The sequence below is a fragment of the Morone saxatilis genome, unplaced genomic scaffold (assembly GCF_004916995.1).
Source record: "Morone saxatilis isolate NCDOM2014 unplaced genomic scaffold, NCSU_SB_2.0 Contig24, whole genome shotgun sequence".
Lineage (NCBI taxonomy): Eukaryota > Metazoa > Chordata > Actinopteri > Moronidae > Morone > Morone saxatilis.
The window spans coordinates 17,646,884-17,659,475 of NW_023339807.1; the positions used below are offsets into that span (position 1 = coordinate 17,646,884).

Here is a 12,592-nt window from a genome sequence, read left to right on the forward strand (position 1 = left end):
GTTGGTAAATACAACTCAATCTTTCTGTGTGCTCTAGGAAATCTATATAATTCTATACTGAATTTAAATGAAACAATAAAAAACATACGTTGAAAAACAGCTCAAGAGAGACATTCATGAAGAAGAACAACAAAATTGGTGAGATAGGAAAAAGCAAGAGATATGTGTCTCTCTTTTTGTTTTTTGTTTGGTTTCAGTTATTTTGCTGGTTTTTCAGGAGGCTACTCTAAAACTGTAACAGCAGAGCAGGGTTTTGGTTGTGTTTTTACATAAAGACACAGGACACCAACCAAGGCTTTCAGGTTCCTGTCACTGCAGGTGTGCCGGTATGATGTGGTGCAGTGGGCTGTGATGTGGTGAGTGGGGATGATGAGGCCACGTGCCTGGGCTCTATTACCGGACTGGGTCCAGCTCTGGTTCTGTCCAGGTCCTGGTATAGCCCGGTAAGACCCAGGTATGTGTGCATGTATGTGTTGGAGACCAGTGAAGGGCCAACTGTCTCAGGCTGGGTCTATCTCAGATGGCTGCAAGAGTTGAAATTCAAGAAAAAAAAAATACACAACTAGTAGAACATGTGTGTCAAATAAATGAAACCAACACCAATAAAACATCTAGAACATTTAATACAACCTAGACCTGTCTGTGTGTCTTTCTGTGTCGGTTTTTACTACACTTCACTCTTAATTTATTAGAGAATTAAAAGGCGTTCTTATCTTTGATAGCCCTTAGTCTTTGTCTTTCTATACGGCTCTTTCTTAAAAATTGCTAATAATATGCATCACTCATCAAAGCTGCATACTAGGAAGATTTGTAAGGAATTTAATTCAATTTATTACAATAGACCTGCAACATAACCCATTTATAAGGGATAGCGTCGCATGTGAAACTGAATACGTAAAAATCTTAAGTAAAGTAATTTAGGGACCGAATCAGACTAATTCTAACATATTCATGTACGAGATTAACTCAATATTGCCATTATTTAATCACACTTCTAAACTGATGAATATGATAAATACTTCTATATGTAATGCTTGATTGAAGATTTGAGTGGTGTACAACGCAGCAGGAGTGAGTAGAAACATGAGGATGGGATGCCACCTAGTGTGAATTTGTATGGACTTCAACCTGCAAACTGCATGTTAAACTGCCATAGGAGGAAGAGTTGGCAGCAGCCCAGGGTAATGCACCAAACCACTCTGTAAATGTGTCAGTCTGATAGCAACACTGATGAGCTTCAGGGTGAGAATCACTGTCAGTGGGAGAAGCTTACAAAGGGAGCAATGTCCTCTTTTTTTAAAAAAAAAACTCATCTGTCAAGACTACAATAAATCAGAAATGGTACATGAATGTTATAAGGAAGGAATAGCAGCTTTTGTGATAAAGTGAAGTGATTTCCAAAAGGTTACATTCCTGCAAATAAAGCAAGGCAGTATATCTCTTATCTTAAGGGAACACACTGTAATTGTGCAACCTCTCTGCGCCACAAGGGTCATATATTTTAAATGAACCTCTTATTGCCCACCTACTTCACAAATCAAATAAATTATACACAATATAGAGCTCTATAATGGGAGAGATAAGGGCTGGGTGGTCTGAGAGGTCACTTTGCCACACCCTGTTAAAATCTATGTCCCTATGACAGAGAAAAACAAAAACTTTGTGGCACCACTCTCTAATGACAAATGCAGTGTCTCTTGCTCATACACACACACACACAAACGCACACGCACTCTCTGTCACTCTCACTGACAAACACACTCAAACCCTCACCCTCTCTCTAATTTCCCCTGTGTCTCTGCAGTGAGCTCACTGCAGTGCGACTCTCGTCCTCCCCCCCTCGCCACCCTCCGTATAATAGAATATCGATCGCTCGCCTTTGCCGCAGTGTGTAAGCGAGTGTGTCTGTGGACGAGAATGTGTCTGACTGGGGCCCTCCAAGGTCATTGCCATGGCAACCTGAGCATGGGGTCCTCTTGCTGTGCTGTCACAGAGCACAGGTCATGGGGGTCACATGAAAAGGGGGACAAGAGGGGGACCATAGGGGGACAAGAGGGGGTTGGTGAGTGCTGCAGCATTTAGTGTACAAGAGATAGAAAAGAAGATGAAACTGTCCTATTCCACTGTGTATTCAGACCAGACCAGAATAATGAGAAAATGTACAACCTAAGTACCAAGAGCCACTGAGTTCACTACAACTCCTGCCACGGATGGAACAACAAACAGTAATCAACTGTTTGTTTGACTGAATAGAATAAATTACCTGAATTCATTTGAAGCACAATAACAAAGAACTGGACATCAAATGGCTGTAGAAACCAGTGACAAGCTATCTATATATCAGGGGTTTATTGCACTTCCAAAATGTAATTTAAATACAAAACACCCAACTTACATCAAAATGTAAACAAATGAATAATGAATTTAAAGAAAGGAATATTTCAGGTTTACAGAATGACCTTCAAATCTGAACGTTGTAAGTAGAGCTGATAAATATGCATACAGACAGTCAGCAAAGTACCACATTATTCAAAATACAAAACACCATTACTAATGTACTGACCTAAGATACCTTATCATCAACTTATCTGTGTCAAGTACTGTACAAGTATCCGATATACCCAATAGCATTTTGTATTGTCTTGAATAAACATGTATTGTGCATGATCATTATAAGAACCATATTTTTTTAAAGCTTGAAATGGCACTTTTCCTTTGGAAAATAAATTATTTTTAGCAGTTTAGAATTGCAAACATTGCACTTATGCTGTTTACATTATCTTGACATAAGAAATCAGCAATCTTTTCAGATAGTTTAGATACAGAAGCTATTACTGAAGATATCTACAGCAGAGAGTACAGCACAAATAGTCGTAAGAGATTAATAAAGATATGTCACTGTATAAGGGACATTGCAGGGAGCCAGAGGCTATTTGACACAAACCAGAGGCATCCAAGGTATAAAATATGTAGAGAAAGGCATATAACCCGTATGATAATGTCCTTAAATACTCATTAACAAATTAATTATTTGTGTTGTGTGTATGAATAAGTTTGAAAAAGGCAATACAGTTTGTAATAATGACTACTTTAAAGGCAAGACAAGGTGCATTCTTGGTATACTGGCATAGATAAGATAGAAGGAACAGGGGTTGCACACATAGCAAAGGAACAGATCTGGGAGCAGGTTTCCTCAACCCCTCCAGTAACATGATTACAGGGTCAAAGTGATGACTGATCGTTGACCAGCACCTGCTGAGAGTTCAGCAAGCTCTTCACACAGGCTCCATGAGGAGCTCTTCCATGTCGGATCCCTCCAGCTCCCGGAACGCAGCATGAGAGCCAATCACAAACAGTGTCGCTCCTGAGAGGAGACGTGACAAATGGAAAAGGGGAATGTTAAGGGAAAAACAATGAAGATGAAGATGTGTCTGTACACATTTACTCTTACACAGTCACAGAAGAATATGCTTTAATACATAAATACTATTTAAAAAAGGATTAATAGTGCCCTGACAAGCATAAAAAAAATATATATTCCTGCGTGTGGTTTGGCTTACCCAGAACCCAAAACACTGCAGCTCCAGCTCCAGCCAACCAGAACACCGGTAGAGAAACAGCTCCAGCCAGACTCATCTGGTGAGGGACAGTCAGCTCCTTGCCTGGTTGGCAAGAAAATTACAGATAAAACAACACATAAATAATGCTTCTGATGAACAATATTTTTGTACTGGTTAACCTTAATGATAATAGGATATAATAGGATATATATATATATAGACATGCATTTAATCTATATTTGAAAAATGTGTTTCTTTACCTGTCAAGTCAGAGAAAAGTAACATGTAATCAATTTAATTTACATACACATTTTACACAATTAATACAGACAAACGGAAATACTGTTTAAAATATTTGAACAAATCCTGGTAAGCTTGATCTATCTTTGCAGATACACAAACACAAAGGATTCACAATGCTCAGAATACGGCTCCAGTGTGCCAAGAAGAATTCATTTTAATTAGCAGGAACATAATTAATGGGTTGCAAGGCATACCTGACAGCGTTACTCACCGAGGACAACAAGTTTGGATTCCAGGGACTTGAGGTGAATTATGTAAAAGGCACCAACGAAGACAGCCAAGGCAATCAGTAGCATTGGAGAGCTGATACTGAGGAGAAGAAACATCAGCCATCCAGTTAATTTGGTGTCAATTATAGCAGCATTTTTAGATTTAGTTTGGTCTTAATCGAAAGCTTAAATTATTGTATTTTTTACTTTTTAAATAAAATCTCAGGCTGGTTGTTCTTTTTTTTTTTTTCTTTTTAGTGCACCCAGACTGTGTGAGTAAGGTGCGGTACAGCAGGAGGAGAAAATATTCCCATTGACAAAACATCTTTGTTGGCCTTACATGCAGTAGAGGATGAGACCGAGGAAGATGAAGGTATAATTGCTGTTGTAAATTTCCACATTTTTCACCACCCTCTGACACATCTCTCCAAAGTTTCGGGGTTTTGAAAACTTGCGTTGGTCCACAAAGCCGGCCCAAGGTCGAATGGACACTCGACGCCTGTCGATCCACTCCTTAGCCATACTGACTGAGAAGCCTTTGGGGAGCCAGAGTCTATGAAATGAGATAAAGGCATTAAGAACTGAATACATACAGTAAGTAAGTATAAAGAAAATAGAAACATAAGAATATATAAGCCCGTACTTTGCCATGATTCCAGCTCCACCTGTGCCTGTTGGACGAGCTTCCTCAGCACTGAACAGATCTCCAGCCTTGCTGTCCATGTCTACAAGACAGTTCTCCCCCTTCTGAGCTCCAGATGGCATCTACAGACTGTCTGCTACAAAAATGTAATATCATTTCAACATCATTAGTGCTAGCACTATTTCTTTCTTGTTTGCAGTGATGTATTTATTAATCAGTTAGAAATACATTTTAAAAAATCAGTAACTTAACCATTGACTAAAAGAATAATGAAATCTGACTGTGGCCAAACACTTGACCCGATTTCCATTTTTTATTCAGACACAAGTGCAGGGAACAACTAGCAGAACTTCCAGGCCTGACCAGAGTTGATGAAGTGATGCTTACTGAAACAAAGTTATTAACTATACTTATTATGTTAAATAAAAAATAAAAAAAATCATAATATTCATAAGTAGAATTAATCATTATATTGTATTATATATAATTAATAATTCATTATTAATTTTGCACCACTATTATTGGTGCTGGCATCATTATGAAACATTAAAACTAACCCCTAACTCACCAGCACTACAGATGACTTACAATCCTCTCCTCATCCACAGATAATTCAATAATTTCACTTCAGATAACTCACCAATAAAATATATTTATTAAATACAAAATACCAAACAGTTGCTGCTTATAGCTTCACAAAGGTTAATAGTTGACTGCTTTATTAATTTCATCCCATTAGAAATTGTTTTCTTTCTCTATTTTCTAGCAAAACTTTTAACTTACAAATATTTGATACTACTTCAGATATTTTAAAACAGACTAACTCATCAACCAGTTGGTTGAAATCTGTACTGATAGAGGAATCAATAATGAATGATTGTTAGGGGCATTTGTAAATTAAAGTGTCAACATTTCACAAGTAAGAATCATAAGCTAAATCAATAAGCAAGTAGTTAATGACTAATTTGTTCATGACAACAGTTAGGTGCCTACACTTCACTTCTCCATGCAGGCTGGAGATACTGAGACACAAGTTGTTGAATAGCTAATGGAACATTTTAGTCAACAAAGGGCTTGGTCGCACTGCCACATCGCTCAAAACACCGGATCGTCGGTTGCCTGCCTACGTCCATAAAGTATTCCGTTATGGAGTAACTTAGATAGCGTAAAAACAAGTATATACATATGTAAAGTGAAATAAAAAACAGTGTGTAGGAAAGAGAAGTTTGTTGGTTGTTGAAAAGATTGCCAGAGCTAGCTTCTCTGCTAGCGTTTATATCCAATACACGTCGTGACAGTTTCTGCATCGCGATACGGTAACGCCGGCGGCTGGATGTGTAAAACGAATATAAAATAACATATTTGTCTAATATGTGATCCTTAAACCAGATATACTTACATCTGAACTTTGGTGGGACTGTCTCAGACCTTTTGTTGCTGTGCTGTTTCACGGATGTGATGTGGATGTTTTTTTAACTTCCTGCTGTCGAGGCGCACAACACCGCCACCTACTGGCCGCATCCGGGACTGCACATCAATTACATGTTTTTATGTTTTCTGTATTTATTTGAACTATTTATCAACTATTCCCCACAAATAACATAAGATAAGATAAGATAAGATAAGATAAGATATACTTTATTGATCCCACACTGGGGAAATTCACATGTTACAGAAGCTCCAGACAACAACACAGCAGATAAGAAAAAAGAAATACACATTAACTAACAAAATAAAATAGAAAAATACAAGATAATAATGAAAACATAAAACAAAATAGAATTAGAGTTGTTGTTTTTACACTATATACAGCTTTTATACAGATGTGACTGATATAGAATATTGTACAGGTTACAGCAGGAGGTAGTGGCATGGTATACAAATTAAAAATTACACAGGACACTTATACAGCAGTGATTTAGCAGAAGAATATAGGCTATACCATTTCCTACATGCAGTACAGGTGCATGTAGGAAATGGTATTTATAACTATATATTTGTTTGTTTTTAAGACATTTGGGTTTATGTTGTTCACACTTCCCAGTGGCAGTGATAGTAGAGTGGAAAGCAATATGTTATGGGAAGAAAGGACAGTGCTGCATTTTACTGTATTTTACTGCGATACAGCCGAGACAATAGAATCAAAACAAACCGACCTGAGATCAGCTGTATTATTTTCTGTTCCGCTGACTTGGTGGAGATGATCTGACCGCAGATCAGCTGAACTATAACGTGACCGGGCGTCATCGAACAGACGGAGGGCTGTGATTGGTCAGCTTGTGTATGTTGTTGTGTAGCTGTCAGTACTGCACGGTGCTGTGGGAGTTTGCACACAACGCCAATATCTGGGAACGCGAGTTGTCAGGTACATTAAATGTTTAAATATCGCTCTGAACATGCATTTAGACACGTAATTATATAGCAGTTTAGTGCCTCTCTTTACAAAGGCCCGTCTAAAGGCTAACGTCAGCTAACAACGTTAATATCTGTTCATGTCTGTTATCGAAAATACACGACACATTTCTGTTCACAGTGAGCGGAATATCTATACTAGGCGTCGTATTACTCCAAGTTGTGCACTGTTTTTTCATTTAAATGTGGGTATTTATAGCTAAACAGCAGTTTGAAAAGCAATGTGTTGTTGTTTTTTTTTGTTGTTTTTTTTGCCCCTCAGAGATACGTGATTACGTAACGTGCCAAGAGGGTAATTTGCTCCACCGGTTGCTGCTGGACATCGGAGAAACGCCGACAACATAACACACTCACACTTTGTACTACATGTTGGAAGACAACGTCGAGCTGACACCGAAAATAGGTAATTTAAGACTGCTGAGCTTGCTAAAAACAGGGCCTTTAAAAACACGGTAGACCGGAGAAAACGTCGCTACGTTACGTTAACGCGGAAATGTTAGGATGGCATCAACCACAGCTTCGTTATATTGTGAAGCACAGGCGGCTTGCTGTCGGGTTTAGCTGACTGCTAGTTTACGAGGAATGTAGCTTAACTTATAGCGTTTTTTTCCTGCTAATTGTCGAGTTATATTCAAGTTTTTAAAGGAATTTAAAAACTATACGGAGTATAATTTAGTTGAGTTCACACGGTGGCAGGAAATTATGGTAAAAGTTGTGTTAAATAAGGACATTCTCAGCAGGGACTAATCAAAAACAATTTAATTTACTCAAAATGCACTAGAGTACAGCATAGTTTTATTCATATTGGTGGTTGAATGCCTTGATGCTAAGCAAGTAGACAAAAGTAGAACCCTATGCTGTTATTTCCTAACTTAAATGTCTGTTTAATGTGCTGTTTATCTGTGTTTGTTTTATTTCTTTTATTCTAAACAGTCTTGAAACAGGTGGGAAGGTGGAGAGGGGCTATAGGCAGACCCATGGCTGCAGTGCACCACCCAGGGTACCCGTGCCGGGACTCACTTTACTGGGATGAAACAGAGTGCCTGAACTACTATGGGATGTTGTCTCTCCATGAGGTCTTTGACATAGTTGGTTCTCAGCTGACAGAGACAGACATTGAGGTGTTGTCATTCCTTCTGAATGAAACCTGTCCTGCACCACACCCTCTTGATCCAAAAGGCTGGACAGTTGAGCCCTGTGTGGGTGAACCAGATGACTTGGGCGTGTCCCCGAGTCCTGAGCTGCTAAAGGCCTGGATGCGGTTAAAGCCTCAGAGCTCTCAGCGTCCCTTAGTGGCCTCATGTAAGCCCACCAGTGGCCTTGAGCTGTTATTAGAGCTGGAGAAGCGAGGATACCTCAGTGATGGCAAACTGGAGCCACTGCTGCAACTACTGAGAGTCCTCACTCGTCATGACCTGCTGCCTTTAGTGTCCCACAAGAAAAGGAGGACAGGTGAGGATGAATCACGGAGTGTTCATGATCAGATTTTGAGATTATGTTGGGTGCTTGGCTGTTGCCTTTCTCTACAGCGGCATGCCAGTACGTGTCAGCCATTACTGCTCTCCCATCTTAATAGCCATAGCTCAATGATTACTAATCGTTTTTTATGTTTTTTCAGTATCTCCGGAGAGAATTGAACAGAGTTATGCAATAGAGAACAGAGAGTTGGTGTGCACCTCTGGAATGCGCCACAGCTGGGGACAGACAGAAATGCCTCTTCCATCTTTCACACAGCAATTGAGAACTCGTAAGTGCACTGTAATACAGTTTTTAACTCACTGGAAGTGTTTCCACCAAACTTTTTGTCAGTCAAGGATGCAGACTGTCCAAAGTCAGTGTTTATCATTCTCTACAGCATTTAACATATTTACATTATACTTAATCTCAGGAACTATTTTCTGGTAAAGAGACACTGGCATCCTTTCTGGTTGTCAAGTTGTCTTTGTTCCATCCTTCTGTTAGCTAGGAAAGTGCATGTACATTTTTTAAAGTTCCCCTCCACTCAGAAATGCATTTTTCTTCCTGTTCCTTCAGTTTGTACAGATTAGTGTATGTATAGAGTTTGACACTTGAAGGATGTTTTCACATTAATCTGCTGAAAGTGGAAAGTTTCTCTGTGCTCACTGAAAATCAGATTTGAACTGTTTGTGATGGCGAAAATAGTTTGCAAGTCAATCCTGGTCCAATTTGCAACTTACACAAATGTGATGTAGAAACGTGAAGCCACCAGTGCACATACAGTGTACTACAGTGAAGTAGGAGACATCTTGTGTTAAGCAGGAAACCTTTATAAATGAACAAAATTAGCGTTTTCACACAGTAGATTCTGGAAGTTTTAATGAGGTAAAAGAGATAAAATAAAAATGTGATTATATCATCAAATGTAAATTTGATTCCTTGTTATCATTCTTGTGGTGAACCCTCTATAGGGAAATTAGGTTTTTATCAGGTACCAGTAGAAAAAAATAAACATGGAGCAATTAACAGAAATGGGACAAGAACAGAATTAAAACAGGACGATGGCAATCCCACACAAAGAAACTCCATCTATGCCCTTATCTTATTGTCCTAATTCCATGCATGACCTTTCAGGTATTTACCCTCCTATGCCTGGGCCATCCGCTAGGAGGAGGAGGAAGAAGAAGGGAAATGGCTGGAGCCGGAAGCCCAAGAAAACCAGCAGACAGAGCCAGCCACTGCCTCCCCCACGACCACCACATAAAGTTTCCTGCAGTAAGTCCAGCGCCGGCATTCTTAACCTGTCTCGCTTTTAGCTTTTCATGTCTTGCCCCACCATTTTCTCTTACAGATAATTTCCCCATCGTATAAGCTCCAATTTTATTTTCAATCTGTCTCTGTATCTTCTTCTGCATCACTACATTTCGTCTTTTGTCTCCTTAATTCTGATGTTGTTTGTCTAGGCAGAACCTTATCTTTGGTTAAGGAGTTTGCATACCAAGTCTTAATTTTAGATTTCTTGGATTTTCAATTTTTTCAAACCTTCATCCCAAAAAATCTTGAGCCACAGAAACCTTGTGTGTCTGGTGTCTTTTTAACTCCTTGTGAAATTCACATTACAAAGCAATGATTATGTAAACTGTGTTAATTCACTCTCTTTTCTGTGGACATACTACTATCAAACAATTACTTACTTTGAGAGTGCACACACAGCAAGGGGCAGATCCATGTGAGCTTCGATGTAAACCGATCAAAATTAAAACATGTCGCATAACTCTACAGGCAAAATAGCCTGTAAAAAATCACAGCTCCTCAGAATCACCTTTGCCAAGTGTTACATTAAAGATATTTATTTTACTTTCTGTCGCATTCACTGAAAATTCCTGACCACATTAGAACCTAAATCTAAATACTGGAGGACGTGAATGTGACATCACAAGGGTATATAATCTGCTACATAGGCAAAAACTCTGGTGCTTTATTGTCAAATAAAGTACAAGGTTTTTGTTCAAGCACTTACTCAATTGTTAGGGTTTTCGTCAGACAACTTAATTTAGTGTCTCATGGCAACAGAAAGTCGACACTTTATTCACTGTCTGTGCAGCAGATGAATTAAAGAAATTAAAGGGATCTGCCTGAATTACAACTTCAGCAAAAAATGGTTCACAACAATTGATTCAAATGTTGGACACAGAAAAAAAAATAGCTTGCACAGTAGACTGACATCATTATTACTTAAACTGTTTCACATGGTATTTTTATTGTCACGCTCTGACTACGTTTAAACATACAATATCTTCTTAACTGTCTTAATTAAACATGCAACATCAGGGAGATTGTGTTGCCCTATCCATTTCTCCATCTGGCCCTTTACATTCTTGTCTCCTCATTTCACCTTTTAACCCATTGGTCCATGTTCAGCTGCTGCTGTTGATAAGCACACAGACTGGTAGGTTCTCTCCTGTCCATTTGTCTACTCTATGTGAAGGAAGTTGTCCGGTCATCACTAGATACAGCCCTTTCTCTGCTTTATTATCAAGCTTAATGCAAAGTTGCCACGAGTCCACTGTCAAACCTCACATGTCTTCCTGAAAATGTATTTGAGCAGTTGTTCTGAACAATCTAACTCCACTGGAAAGCTGCACTATGTAATCCATTATCAGTGTCCTCTTCCACGTTTCAACTATTGCCTGCCTTTCTATCAATCAATGCTAGTTTCTCTCAGCACAATAAGATTGAGATAGCACTAACATCAGTTGCCCTTTGTGTGATGTTTGCTAAGTCATTCATACAGACCTTCTCCAACATTTCTTTTGAACGTCCACCGTTGCCTGTCAGAAATACTTATTACAACAAAGGACTGATGATTCTGACTCAACTAAAAATGAAAAAAAGAAAAATCATCTAGCAATAAAGACAGCATTTCTTAGCTATTCAGCATGAGTGATGTGCCTGTGACTATAAACATGTTGCTGTCTTGACTCCACATTTGATTCCACCAGGTTGACTCAGGATTGTGACTCAGATCGAGTAACCTAAGACACAATGGATCATGGAGACAGAGGGGGAGACTGAGGAACAAAACAAAAAAGTCTGTCACTCCACTCAGTCCATACAAACTGCAGTGTGCGTGATCAACTCAGTCATGCGCTCTCTCACAAGTCTGGGCCGATGCCTAAGGTAAAAGAGGCTCTCCCCCCTTGTTACAACAGGGGTTGGTGCAGCCACTTTGCTCTATATTCGATAATTGTGTATCATAATGTAGCTGCCCCCTACCCTACCCCTACCCAGAAAACTTAATTTACTCTTAAAAAAACAGTCATCCTGTAATGTTCTTTAGTGTTGTGCACTGTGGCTGAGAAAATATTCTGTTTGAGATTCCTTATTTATCTATTTCTGACAAGGGTTGTTGGTGTCAGTGTTTCACAGAACTGAGTCCTCAGCAGTAAGCCTCAAATATTTTCAAAAAATTTGCAGCTGATGTTTAAGGCAAACCTGCCAAAGCAACCAAGATCCCTGGATTGATCTCACTAAAACCATAGTAATGGGCAAATATGTAGAGAAACAGTATTCTAAAAATTATATTCTGTGTGGATAATAACCCTGGTGAACTTAACACATTTTCACAAACATGGCCAAAAAAACACCTGTTTTTATATCTTGGCAGGGCTGTCTGTGTCATGATTACACAGTACAGGTGTTGACATATTTCTGTTCATTTTGGCGGACCACTAGATGACTATAAAGTAATTTGATGAAAGTGCAGCAATAATTGTCAGCCTCTTGTTTACCCAGCTAGCATTTGAGACCCTAAATCAAAACACTTTTATAGTTGTGCAGTTATATGACAATAGGAACACAAAAGTTAATGACATTATTTGCATTGTGTTGTATACCAAATTGTCAGAGAAAATAAGTTATCTTAAATATGTCTGATGTTACAGAATTACATTATTATTATTATTATTATTATTATTATTATGAGATCAGTTCCCATTACTATCAGC

The 12,592-nt window shown here is 38.8% G+C and overlaps 2 protein-coding genes across 3 annotated transcripts in view; one reads left to right on the top strand and one right to left on the bottom strand.

Moving 5' to 3' along the window:
• Positions 1-2,315: 2,315 nt before the first annotated feature.
• Positions 2,316-6,219, bottom strand: rabac1 (Rab acceptor 1 (prenylated)). 2 transcript variants are annotated; one of them, XM_035672701.1, is made up of 6 exons: positions 6,115-6,219; positions 4,716-4,851; positions 4,413-4,625; positions 4,075-4,172; positions 3,561-3,662; positions 2,316-3,364 (listed from the first exon to the last, which is right to left on the bottom strand). In XM_035672701.1, exons 2-6 carry the CDS (start codon positions 4,835-4,837, stop codon positions 3,276-3,278), a joined length of 624 nt encoding a protein of 207 aa, XP_035528594.1. In that variant the 5' UTR covers positions 4,838-4,851; positions 6,115-6,219; the 3' UTR covers positions 2,316-3,275. The 2 variants fall into 2 exon arrangements, with proteins under 2 accessions (XP_035528594.1, XP_035528593.1); XM_035672700.1 differs by having other exon boundaries at positions 4,413-4,851.
• Positions 6,220-6,969: 750 nt separating this feature from the next.
• Positions 6,970-12,592, top strand: part of dedd1 (death effector domain-containing 1) — a 12,613-nt gene continuing 6,990 nt past the window's right edge. Inside the window, exons 1-5 of the mRNA XM_035672660.1 lie at positions 6,970-7,080; positions 7,390-7,530; positions 8,061-8,579; positions 8,746-8,874; positions 9,720-9,860. Of these exons, the coding sequence (XP_035528553.1) occupies positions 7,494-7,530; positions 8,061-8,579; positions 8,746-8,874; positions 9,720-9,860 (826 nt within the window). The 5' untranslated portion in view covers positions 6,970-7,080; positions 7,390-7,493. The remainder of the gene's footprint in view (positions 7,081-7,389; positions 7,531-8,060; positions 8,580-8,745; positions 8,875-9,719; positions 9,861-12,592) is intronic.